Below are 12,154 nucleotides of genomic sequence, written 5' to 3'. Positions count from 1 at the left end.
ACACACTGTATCCTTTTTCTCTGAGATTTTCAAATGTTTCATAATCTCCACTATCCTCTTTATTTTCAGGCTGTGTGCAGTCATACCAATCTGACCATGAACATATATTCTTCACACATACAGTTGTCACTGGTGCTGCAGTTGTCATTTCTGTAATGAAATTGAGGAAATATAAGTCTCATCTGTTTTTATTAAAGACAGTGCCGGGGCTCATCTTGCGTATTTTTTAATGTTGGATCTAACATATGTTAATTTGGTATTTTAATTCTAATTATTTTGCTTTGACAGTTTTGGATTTAATTTCTAAGGTATGTTTTGATCTGATTTCTGTATTATTTTTCTAGTGATATTTTATATGACATTTATTAAAGGCTGTATATAAATATAGCTAATGTGGAACGGCAATATATAGGATCATGTGATCTCACGATTGCTATGGTTTAAGTAAGAGGAGGTTTTATTCTCCTTGGTATTACCTCTGTACTTATTTACACTTAACTGCATAAGCACAGAGGCTTTGAAATATTTTTACAGGTTGAGTTTTCTAGTTATGTTAATACAAACTGTAATATATTTATAAATATAAAATATATAATTAACATATGTATTTTATATATAATACATTATAATATGGAATCTACAAACATAATATATAGGAAGTATCTAATTAGTCTTTTTTGCTTATTTCTTTTTATATTATTAGCATTATAAAGATAACCATGTGGAATATATGCCACTTTCTTCATATGGATGTTACTTAATAGAAGTCTTAAAGTTCAATGTTTAGTTCTTGCTGTCATATTGTATAATTTTGTGGAAATACTTCTCACAATTTCTCAGAATTACATGGTCACTGTAATAAGTTTACTGAAGGAATAATATAGAAGTGTACTGCAGTACTAGAAGGGGACTTTTGATTTAGTTCTTATATACAATTGCAAAAGGTTCCAAAGAATGGTTCTAAGTAATTTGAGCATGCCCTCAAGCTAGACGTCTTATCTTCAGTTTGCGCTAATGTAGTCAGTTATATGAAAAATGGCAGTCTCTTGTATTTTCAGAAGTTTGTCTAGAACTATTGGCTTTTGTATGCAAGGAAATGAGGAGGTTCTCCAAGGTGCAATGATTAGTAAGATCTATTATTTTTTTACCCTTGGAAAAAAACATGGTGAAACAGTGCAGACTGAGTTTGTAAGAACTGCTGTACTCATTTCTACATCCTTGGTTATGGTCATCTTTAGCAATTGAATCTGTCAAAACAATTGGTGGTTTCATTGGGAGTAAACAGTTTCAAGTAAAATTTTATGTCCTTAACTAATGAAAAGGCCCTCCATTTTAGCAATTTTCCGTCCCTTCCAGAGATTTTTTCAGTTATGTTAAAGAGTATTCATGCATACCTGAAGCAGTAGTTTCGGACTGACTTGTAAGAAAAGGAAATGGGGTCGTTGTAAAGATGCCACATTTAGAGATATTTCTGCTAATTGTTCCATTGACATCACATGTTGCACTGAAGCACCATCCAGTTCCATCTGTGGTGTTGTAGATGACTTCACCATATTTGTAGTTGTTCCCTTCATAAATGCAGTGGCATGCTGTAATTCAAAGGAAGTTTACTATCAGGCATCTATGAAAAGATAATATCCACTATTTTATTTTCTTAATAGCTCTTAGCTGTCTTACCTTTATCATCAAAATTGCACTCTAAACCATCTGATGTGCATTCACTGAAATGACAGAATAAAAAAAAAAAACCACACTGAAAAAAACATAAACCTCCATATTTTTTTTATTATGGGGTAATTTTATTAATCATCTTTTTCTGCCAGATACTTGCATCAAAATACAGGACACTTTATTTGTGTTCATTCCTTGAATGTCCAGTTCATGTTGGGTTTTTTTGTTTTCCTATAATTTTCTAAAATCTTTCTTTATAGTAAGCCAAACTTATGAATAGAAGTGAAGCTTCTAAAATCTTTCTTTATAGTAAGCCAAACTTCTGAACAGAAGTGAAGCTAAGTATTGTGCAAAGCTACAGGAGGAAGTCTTGTCCTTTCTTTGTACTTGCAATATTTTTGTATTTGCAATATTTTTGTACAAAAAGGCAGGTTAAAAAGGGAAAAAGTTAAATACTACTAGCAGTATAAGAATGTAATAAAATCCTTGGAAGTATACCCTTATTATGTATTTATACTCCTGGAACAATATTTTTCCTGCCATAGGAATTGGAAATAGAGAAAGCCTCGTCATAAAGGACTTACTGTTCTTATTGTATCTTTATGCGGAGGATTTACAGCATAACCAGGAACAAATTCAACTGAACACAAAATCACATAAGAACTTTTTCCTACTAATGTGGTAAGAAAACTGGCATTATATAGTAAGACGTTATATTTACACAGGTAGTGTAAACTAGTCCTGTCGTGTAACAGGAACATGCAATTTCGCACTGCTGTTTTGATTATTTTTCCTTGTCCATGATTAGGTTGGTATGTTGATTCTTACCATACACGGCATTCATCCCGTATGTATATCTTTCCATCTTCATTATCATAACAGTCACAGAGACTAACGCACTTCATCTGGTCCTCATGAAAATATGGCTTGTCTGGTGGGCAGTTAGGGTAGCAGCCTGAAGGAAGGAAAAGGACATATAGGAGATAGGCAAGAATGAGATACAGTGAGCAAAATTTTTATTTGTGCAGAATGTGTTTGCAGGTCTTGTTTTTAATAGTCATAATTTTGCTACTTATTTTTTTCCAATAACTCTAGGAAGTAATGCAGAGTACTAACATCAGCAGAGCCCACCCACTATTACTTGGTCTTACAGATGTTTTTAACTTCACTTTCCATACTTTGCCTCCATTTGTGTGAATGCAGCGATGTTGGAGAGAACAGAGTGGTGCAAATGTAGCTGATGATGAAATACACTCCATAGAAAGCATTAAAGGTGTGACAAAATAAGGTACTTGCAGCTCTTTTTACCTTCTAAACCTGACAAGTTATGGAGGCATTTTCCACTTGGATTCCTACAGGTCTTCATACAGGAGGCTCCACAAGGCTTATAGTGCCATTCACATTCCCCTTGTTGATTGTAGTAATCACAGAACAGTGCTAAGGAGAAACAGAATTTGGACATGCTCAGAAAAAGAAAAAAAAAAAAGGAAAAAAAAAAGAGCTTTTTTGACTCATGCCAGTTCATCATATTACTGCACTGCTGCTTGAACCGTCCTGAAAACTGGGAATGAGTAGGTGAAATTGTGTCACCATCAAAACAGCTTAGTGTGAAAAGTCTACACAGTGAGATTATAATGCACATACGTAAAATACCCAGAGTGTGTGTTAAGCAAGGCACTATGAATTTAACTCCACTTGCAGGAGAAGTATTTATGACATAAAACTCACGACAGATTGATGGGGTTCTCCAGGCTATGCAGACACCAACTTCACTACATGCTTGAGCATAGGCAGCTACTGCTGTACAAAAGCAGTCACAGTCTCCTCCAGTGTCACATGCACAAGCGTCTGTCACACATGCTTGGTAATATTTTGCTGGTTCAACCTGTTAATAAAAAGAAATGTAATACTATGTATCCTACCATCTAAATTCTTTCTTAGCTTTGCTAAGGTAATTTACTTAAAACTGTGGTATCTCAGAAGAAAGGCTTATGTCAGTAATTTCTTTTTCTTTTGCTTTATATACACTGTTAAACATCAAAGGTGTTGCCAGATTATACATCTGAACCCTGTATTGACAGATTTTTCGACATCCAGGCTTGTGTCCTAGTAGAAGATTAGATTCATATTCACAAGCAATACGCAACTGTACTTGAAAATTGATGTCTCTGCCAGTGGAAAGAACTGAATAGGAAGAGCACAGTTACCCTGCATTGTTTGGTATGTACTTAGTGTCAGACAAAGGCTATGCTGATACTTCATTACTATGTTATTATTTTGTTGAGCTTGTGTTCTGTACATGGTATATGAAATTTTTATTTCTGCCACATTAAAAGAAAATAGCAATTATTAAACTATCATTCTTTTGTAATATGTCAGTATTTCCTTTGAACTAGATATCCTTTTATTTCTTACAGGTGGGGACTATAAATCTGTCCCATGAGCAGGATTCATATTGAAGTTTTCCTGACACAATTCAAAGTGAAACATACCAGTGACTTACTAGCAAACTAGGCATGCATGCGAAAATGTATGAGGATGGCAGCTTCAATAATACATAGACCCAGTCTTCACACTGGAAGTGAACTTTTGCCCTGGTAATACCTGAGAGTGACAGGCAGCAAAGACATTGCTGTTGATGATGCTACACTGTTTCTCTGACCAGGATTTTCGATAAGGGTTGGTAGAACAAGGGTCCTTTATGCTGGAAGCATCAGGACATGTAGAAGATACTTTCCAGCTGTTTCCAAACTCTAGGACATTCTCTACCACAGACTGACTCCTTGTAGTAAAGTCATTGATGCCACTGCCGTCATAATTTCCACAGAGGCCACAGATCTGGCCCTGCAAAAAGAAGTAAACAAAATAGTAATGGAGGAGAGAAACCTTGAAACAACATCTGAGGTGAAAAAGTACTTGAAATTCCATTCCATTCTAACATTCCTGAACCCTTAATTCTTCGTTTCCTCAGCAACAGAGCGTAATGACTGCTACTAGAAGGACACTGCTTTTGACTTTTCTTTTAAATCTGCACAATGAAACCATCCTTGTCATTCTAACTTTCAGTCTTTTGAGGTGTGTCTTTAATGATGAAACAAGGATTCAGTTAACTAAGTTCTCAATTTAAGCCCTGTTTTATACAGTAGATGTACATATAAAAAGCAGCCTTACAAAGCGCATAAACTACCAGTCCCGCCAGATTGTCTGCTCATTGAGTCTTTACTGTTACAACTGGTCACAGGTATAAAAAATAGTTACATTTTCCTTGAACATACAGAAACATCCCTCACTCTAAATTTATCGATCTGTAAAACTGATAGGCTGCAGTAGATGCTGTGCTCTCTCAACGAATCTAAGGTGCAGACTTTCCTTATTACTACTATTTGTATAAAATGCCAGTGGGTGAGGCAGCAAAAGAACAACCTATGATACTGAAATTGATTTGTATATCTAGCTCTAAATTAACACTTAGTTCAAGAGAATACGGCCTCAAGCTTCACCAGTGGAGGTTTAGATTGGATATTAGGAAAAATCCTTCACCAAAAGGGTTATCAGGCATTGGAACAGGCTGCCCAGGGAAGTGGTGGAATCACTGTCCCTGGAAGTGTTCAGAAACCATGTAGATGAGGTCCTCGGTGACATGGTTTATTGGTGGACTTGGCAGTGCTGGGGGAACAGTTGGACTTGATGATCTCAAGATCTTTTCCAATCTAGTTGATTCTATGATTTTATGATTCTAAAAACCTAACTGAAAAGTTACTGCTGTGTACAGTAAGATAGCAAATTACTCATCTACCACACTTTTTAGTACTTACATATATTAAGCTAGAAGAAGGGGTAAGAACAGAAATACATTTCCCTTATCACCTGTGTAAATTGTGCTTGCAAAACACATTGCAGCATTTTGCAAGAGGCTTTCACTCCTAATATTTCACTTCCTTGTTCTTAAAGTATGATAATGTGATTTGTGTGTCAATGAGAACTGGAAACAGTGGATTTCTTTCAAGATCACGACTACTCAATTTGTTTTGACACATGCAGTTATGTAATTTTAGTGAGGTCTGATAACCTTTACCAAGGTTCAGTGGGTAATTTTAACGAAGTCACAGAAAGCAGCTTGCCAGTTCAAGTTCTGTCAGGCCAAGTAGGCGCTGAAAGCTGCCTTTGAAGCTCAGAAGAACAGCAGGATGATGTCATGGCTTCCTGAGGCACCAGAGGAATGGAAAACAACATGGGATGTCCTAGGAATGCTATAGACATCACCTGTTTGGGATCTTGGCAGGGTCTCAAGAAAATTCACACACAGTCCAAATCTGGACTGTAAATTGCCATTTAACTGCTAGTTCCGCACCTTAAAATCAGGGCTGAGCTTGATGAAGATGCTGGTTTTCTTGTCCCACATGAGTATCAGTCCACTTGTGGTCTCAATTACCAAGTACATACCCATATAGCGGACTGTGTATGGCACCTCATTATTTTGTCCTCTCTTTATGACACTGACATGCTCCTCACCAAGTATCAGTTCATAGCTCTGAAACAGGAGAAAAAAGGTGATTAGAAATGAACTCAATAGCTGCAGCTGTGCTCTTAAACACATTTTTCTCTTTTTAAGACTACTATGCATGTTTTATATAATGAAAACAAATAATCCAAATGCGATAAAACTACATAGTTCACATCTTAGGTTCCTGGAACTGTGGTAAAAAGGTATTTTAAATGGCATACGTCAAAAAAGAAAACTTTGGCAGTCATGGAGGATCTAAATTGCACAGAATAAAACAATTATGACATGATAGGCTAATTTCTGCTAAAGACTATTTTTCTGTAAATCTGTAGTTTCCCCAAGGGTGATAAAATAGTGTGGGAAAAGGAAAAGATAGAAAGCTGGGAAGCTCTACCAAATATTTCTCTTCAATCTGATTTAAGGTTAATTTTCCAACTTCCATGACGCAGTGGATATCTAGGCTTCTCTAGGGCGCTGAACAGTTATAGAATGAAGTTGATCTTCTTACCTCTAAGAAAACTTTGATAGATTTTGAGCAAGTTGTCCCACTGTTGCCACAGGGAATGTTTTCAGTAATAACCCGAAAGGTTCCATTGGCTGTGCCGCTCATCCCACAGTGGTCCTGGGTGGAGAATAACGTTTTAAGATACGTTATTTCTGTAGACACAATCAAGGTGAAGTCTCATTTACTATTGCTAATTATCAGTACCTGGACTAGTGTGTATTCACAGTTTCCATTGAAGTTGAACCTTTTGTCATCAAAGGTATTATAATGACCATCTCCGTAAACAGCACAAGTGCCCAAACACTGATTTTTGGTGCATTCCCACTTCCTATTCTTGCATACGCTAGGAATGAGAATAAAACATTTTAATAATAAAGCAACACACTGTTTTGTGTAGACACACCCCAGCAAATCAGTGTTTGTTTGGCAACTCATCCCTGGTAATGTTGTACTGATTCTGGAGTGAAAATATTTTTCTAAGTTTTTTCATGTGAAGTATTAAAGCGAAGTTCTGTTGTGCCACTCTGAATGCGTTAACTGCAAAACAGCGTAATACAAAATGAACACTGTAGTCCCAAAGACTTCTTCCCATTCTGCACTTTGGCTATCTGTCTACATCAGAAGGAAACCGTCTCATACTGTTTAATCCACAACTAAGAGATCTGTCAGTTGGTGACGTATAATCTAAATATTTCTTTACTGCGCTACTATGTAAGTTCCTTGGAAGGACAAATGATGGAACCAGGAATGATACTTCTGAGGAAATACTTACCAGGTGTTACAATCAACGCTAATCTTTTCCCCAGGCTGATACATGGCTTCATTGTGAATACACGGACATTCCTCTTCAGGAATACAGTCACCATTCCCATGTAACACAAGCCCAGCTGGGCACACACAGCCAGATATACAATGCGTGCTATACTAGAAAAGTCAAGAGAAGATAAAATTTCAGAATGAAATATTCACAATAGAAAAACATTAAAATAAAATGTCTTTACATGGCCTTATTGCTGCCCATCTTAAATGAGAGAGGACTACAAAGTACTTATAGGACAATGGAACAAACTGGAATTTATTTGCCATTGATTTAATAGAATATATATCTGTTAAAGATGTTTTGTGTATGCCAATCCTGATTGCAGCAGTCTGTGAAGTTTAAGATACATTGAATCGTAAATCTTGCTCTGTATTAGCTGAAGCAGCCTTGCACTTTGTAGTTGGTGACTGAATGGAGCTTTAAAAAGAAAATACATAATATTTTTTAGGTTTGATTGGTTTACATCAAAATGTATTTATCTCCCATGGTACTTATTCACAAAATGGTATTTGGCATGCATTTGGATGGAATATTATAGTTATGTGTGAAAGAAGTTCCGTATTGTGTTATGGTATGAGAAAGAATTATTTCTCCTACCCAGTTCATAGCCAGTAATTTTCTCCTAAAGAAGTAAAATATGTGTCCTAGGTATTTTCACTACTAATTACGGTTACCTGCAGTAGCTGAAGAAAGGTAGACACCAATTTTATGAATTGGATGTTACCTTATTATATTTTTGTCTAAAGGTCCCATTATTAATGCTTTATAACATCTTTTAGGCTTTAGCTACAAGAACAAAGTATCTGTGTTGTAGATTTGGAGTGGATCAGATAGATCAGTTACTTTACCACCAAAAGCACAAAACCTGGAAGCACAATTTCATGCAGCCATGAAATACTTACACACTGCATATCCAGAGTCTGACAACTTTTTTGACATTCTGTTCCAGTTGTTCCTTCAGTGACGTTTCTACAGTCTAAGTAGACCATGGGAGATTCACAGACTAAAGGAATTAAAGAATGAGAGCAATCAGAAACGGCTCATCTCTAGCCATCAAAACCATCTAGAAATCCTTTGGAATTACATGTTTCAGTTAGTAAGGATTGCTGTCTGTATTAAATAGATTCATTTCAGAACACTGAATTACCAGAGAGAACCCACAGTATTTTAGAAAAAAATCATTATGAAAAAGAAATCCTATCATTAATTTAGGTTCACTCTTGCCTTTTATGATAACTGTTGCACTGTAACTGAATAAAAAATACTTCTATTATTTAAAACTTCATTTAGATTTTATCATTTCAATCAATTATATCAACTATTTCTGTCCAGAACCTGTCACAGAGAAGTGGAAGAAGATTTTTATTTTTTTTCACCTCGAGCTGGATTGGGATCTCCGGTGCAATCCAGTCTTCCCTGGATGCAAGTGCTGCAAGAGAGAAAAAAAAAAAAAAGAAAAATCTCTTAAATCATGTATTGAGACTGAGAGCTACTACTCTCTTGTCAGGTTTCAGAATTTCTGAAGGAAAGAATTTCCCTTAATATCACTACCAGTGCTGCTTTCATGTGATATCCAACAGTGAGCCCTGGGGAACACCACTTGTGGCCAGGGCCAACTGGATTTAGCTCCATTCACCACCACTCTTTGGGCCTGGCCATCCAGCCAGTTTTTCACCAGCAAGGAGTGCCTCTGTCCAAGCCATGAGCAGTCATTTTCTCCAGGGGAATGCTGTTGGAAGCAGTGACAAAGGCTTTACTAAAGTCTTGGTAAACAACATCCACAGCCTTTCCCCCACCCACTAAGCTGGTCACCTTGCCATAGAAGGAGATCAGGTTTCTCAAGCAGGACCTGCCTTTCATAAAGCCGTGCTGACTGCGCCTGATCACCTGAGTGATGGCAGTCATGATGATTTGCTCTATAACCTTCCCTGTCACTGTGGTCAGACTGACAGGCCTGCAGTTCCCCAGATCCTTCTTCTGGTCGTTTTTGTAGATGAGCATCGCATTTGCTAACCTCCAGTCAACTGGGACCTCGCCTGTTAGCCAGGACTGCCGAAAAATGCTTGAAAATGGTACTTCCACCAGCTCCCTGAGTACACTTGGATTGATCCCAGCTGGCCCCATTGCCTTATGTATGTTTCAGTGGTACAGCATATTCTCCTTCAAGCTCAGGGAAATAAGCACCTTCTTAAAAGTTGAAAAAAATGAGACAGCATTGTACTGAAATTCAGGCAAGGCAGGTTGAGACCAATTTAAATGTAGCAGATTCTAATGAGAAAATATATACACCATTGCTTGAGTGTTTTGCAAGAGATTCACTTACCATACAAGCCCATTTTCTTGGACAGTTTCTCCAGATGATATGGGAGATCCTCTGTAGTAGCAGGGGCATTCAGTAGCAGGCACACATCTGCCACTTTCATCCATGTAAGTTCCATTTATGCAGGTGCAGCCATCAACTGGGACAAACTTAATGTTGCATGTGACATCGCGCTCGCTCAGAGATCGACAAGTGGGTTGACAGGAAGAGATGTTATAGCTGTAGCTTAGGGATTTGGGACACGAGGTGTATTTTGCTTGAGAGAGGAAAATAAAATAGGTTTGTTAATTCCAGATGATAATTTTCTGGTGGGGAAAAAAGAAACCATAGGCAGTAGAAATAACATGTACACAATACTGCATAACTCTGCCTATGTTTTATCTTTCATGTATTTCTGAATACTTCCAGAGTTAGATCTGAAAATCTACTGTACATGTGGATTATGTGATGTTTGCAAAGAAGAAAATATTTTCTCAAATGAGATTTCAGAAAGAAACTTTAATTTGCTGCTGGCAAAATTTCTAAACCTTTTTAAGTATGAAGTAAGATATCTTCCTGAATGTCTCCTTGTATACTGAAACCAGACCTACTGGTGGTGGAACCCAGCATGCAGCTTCAGAGACCTTTAATTTGCAAGCGTTCTGGTTAGAATTGCTAGTATTACATTCTAATATGTCACATTTACTCTACAGTAACTTGTCATACATGAAGCTGTAATGAAATTTAAAGTTACATAGAAACACTTCTATAACAGCAGTCTCTTTCCTAGGCAACCTACGTTTTCCATCTGTTTGTATTCACTCTTGCTAGCAATGGATTGATTCTAAGGGAACAGCAGAGAATTACTTCCAGAAGTTCATTTAGCAAAATCCCGTCCTCAACACTTATTATATTTGTCTAGAAATCAGTATGAAATAATCCCTGACGAGCAGTTTTTATTGATGTGTATTCATAGGAGAGGGGATAGTTAAGAGTACTTACAGCAGACATCGGTCCTCCATCCATCCAGCTGTATTCCTATTGCAGCACAAGCTCTCACATAGGAAGACAGGGCTGCACACAGACAGTCCTCACTATTTTTACAGTTACATGTGTCATACATGCAGTTCTAAGAATGCAGAGAAAAATAAAGTCTCAGCACTGGTGAAACTGTCAGTCTATAAAAAAAAGAGCATTATCTTCCTGGTCTTACGCACTAATCCTTCCTCAGATATGCTCACTCACAAACAACACTAATATAGCTTTAGCAATATTTTTAGTAAACTTTTCCAGTGTTTGTCTACAGTTGCCTGGCCAGGAAGAATGAAGGTAATGGAAATTCAGTTGATGTCTGCGGTTATTACTGGGAGATAGTGGTCTTAAAGTCTGTTATACATTTAGAAGTTTCATGTCCCTCTGAACCATATTTATGAATATGCTGCAGAATAGCATACAAAGCTCTGTTCACGGTGTGCAGTCTAGAAACACCATTTCACCAGTGTCTGTATCTGGGTGATTCATACTGAGAAGAAAGGTTGGCAACACATTGATAGCAGAATATTGAAAATTAGCTAATGGGCTTTCTGTGCCAACTAGTTATTAGTGAGATGAGGCCAATGAGAGAACAATTCACTGACACTCAAACAAGCATTTGACATGCCTTTGTATACACTTGTTGCTGCATGTGTGTATCCATCCAGGAGTAAATAGCTGCCTTTTCATTTGCAAGAAAGTCAGGCTCTTGAAGCCAAGACTTACAATTGAAATAAGGTAATGTTATGACACAAACAGAAACACACACTGAGAGAAGGAAGTGCTGCTATACAGAAATGAAAATTCAGGCATTGCGTAAGATGAGAGAGATATGTGGAACAGTCCTTTTCTGGTAGCTAGTTGTAATGATCCTATTTCTACTTTTTCTAAGGGGAAGAACAGTCTAACAAAGTACCATGTGGTAATCAGAGGGATTCACTGCATAGTGACAATCAGCAAAAGGTCCTTTCTTGTCAGTTAGTAGTCCACACCAGTGCTGAGCATATTTTTCTGTGAATAAAACAAACAATACAAATACTCACTGTATTTCATTGGTCAAGAAAGCACTCTGCCCTGGGCTGTGAAGCTAGTTCTGAAATCACATCAAATCTCTGCTTTTCTTATTGGTTTTTGTTTGTTTGTTTGTTTTTTCCACTCAGCATCTGGGCTAAGGTTCCTTCAGTTTCCTTCAGTTACATTTATGTAACTCTTACTAAGAAAAGTCTTACTGACTTTGTTAATTATCCCTAGTGCATTCATTTTCTCTGGTTTCAGAGCTATGTTTTTACCAAGTATGTAAGTCTTTCTTCTCTTATCTTTGCT

General features: G+C 37.1%; 1 protein-coding gene across 1 annotated transcript in view; it reads right to left on the bottom strand.

The window, feature by feature from the left end:
* The window catches only part of LOC136017484 (mucin-5AC-like), a 62,335-nt gene that overhangs the window by 19,137 nt on the left and 31,044 nt on the right, over positions 1 to 12,154 (bottom strand). The window contains exons 16-30 of the mRNA XM_065685797.1: positions 11,748 to 11,842; positions 10,802 to 10,928; positions 9,824 to 10,076; positions 8,877 to 8,929; positions 8,403 to 8,503; positions 7,453 to 7,604; positions 6,885 to 7,023; positions 6,684 to 6,797; positions 6,023 to 6,202; positions 4,276 to 4,515; positions 3,400 to 3,556; positions 2,980 to 3,108; positions 2,500 to 2,626; positions 1,678 to 1,721; positions 1,395 to 1,589 (exon numbers count right to left, since the gene is read on the bottom strand). Coding sequence (XP_065541869.1) covers positions 1,395 to 1,589; positions 1,678 to 1,721; positions 2,500 to 2,626; positions 2,980 to 3,108; positions 3,400 to 3,556; positions 4,276 to 4,515; positions 6,023 to 6,202; positions 6,684 to 6,797; positions 6,885 to 7,023; positions 7,453 to 7,604; positions 8,403 to 8,503; positions 8,877 to 8,929; positions 9,824 to 10,076; positions 10,802 to 10,928; positions 11,748 to 11,842 — 2,106 coding nt within the window. The remainder of the gene's footprint in view (positions 1 to 1,394; positions 1,590 to 1,677; positions 1,722 to 2,499; positions 2,627 to 2,979; positions 3,109 to 3,399; positions 3,557 to 4,275; positions 4,516 to 6,022; positions 6,203 to 6,683; positions 6,798 to 6,884; positions 7,024 to 7,452; positions 7,605 to 8,402; positions 8,504 to 8,876; positions 8,930 to 9,823; positions 10,077 to 10,801; positions 10,929 to 11,747; positions 11,843 to 12,154) is intronic.

This window comes from Lathamus discolor, chromosome 6, assembly GCF_037157495.1.
Source record: "Lathamus discolor isolate bLatDis1 chromosome 6, bLatDis1.hap1, whole genome shotgun sequence".
In the NCBI taxonomy this organism is placed as follows: Eukaryota; Metazoa; Chordata; class Aves; order Psittaciformes; family Psittacidae; genus Lathamus; species Lathamus discolor.
The sequence above is the reverse complement of the archived record's forward strand: the minus strand, read 5'-3'. Positions and strand labels throughout refer to the sequence as shown.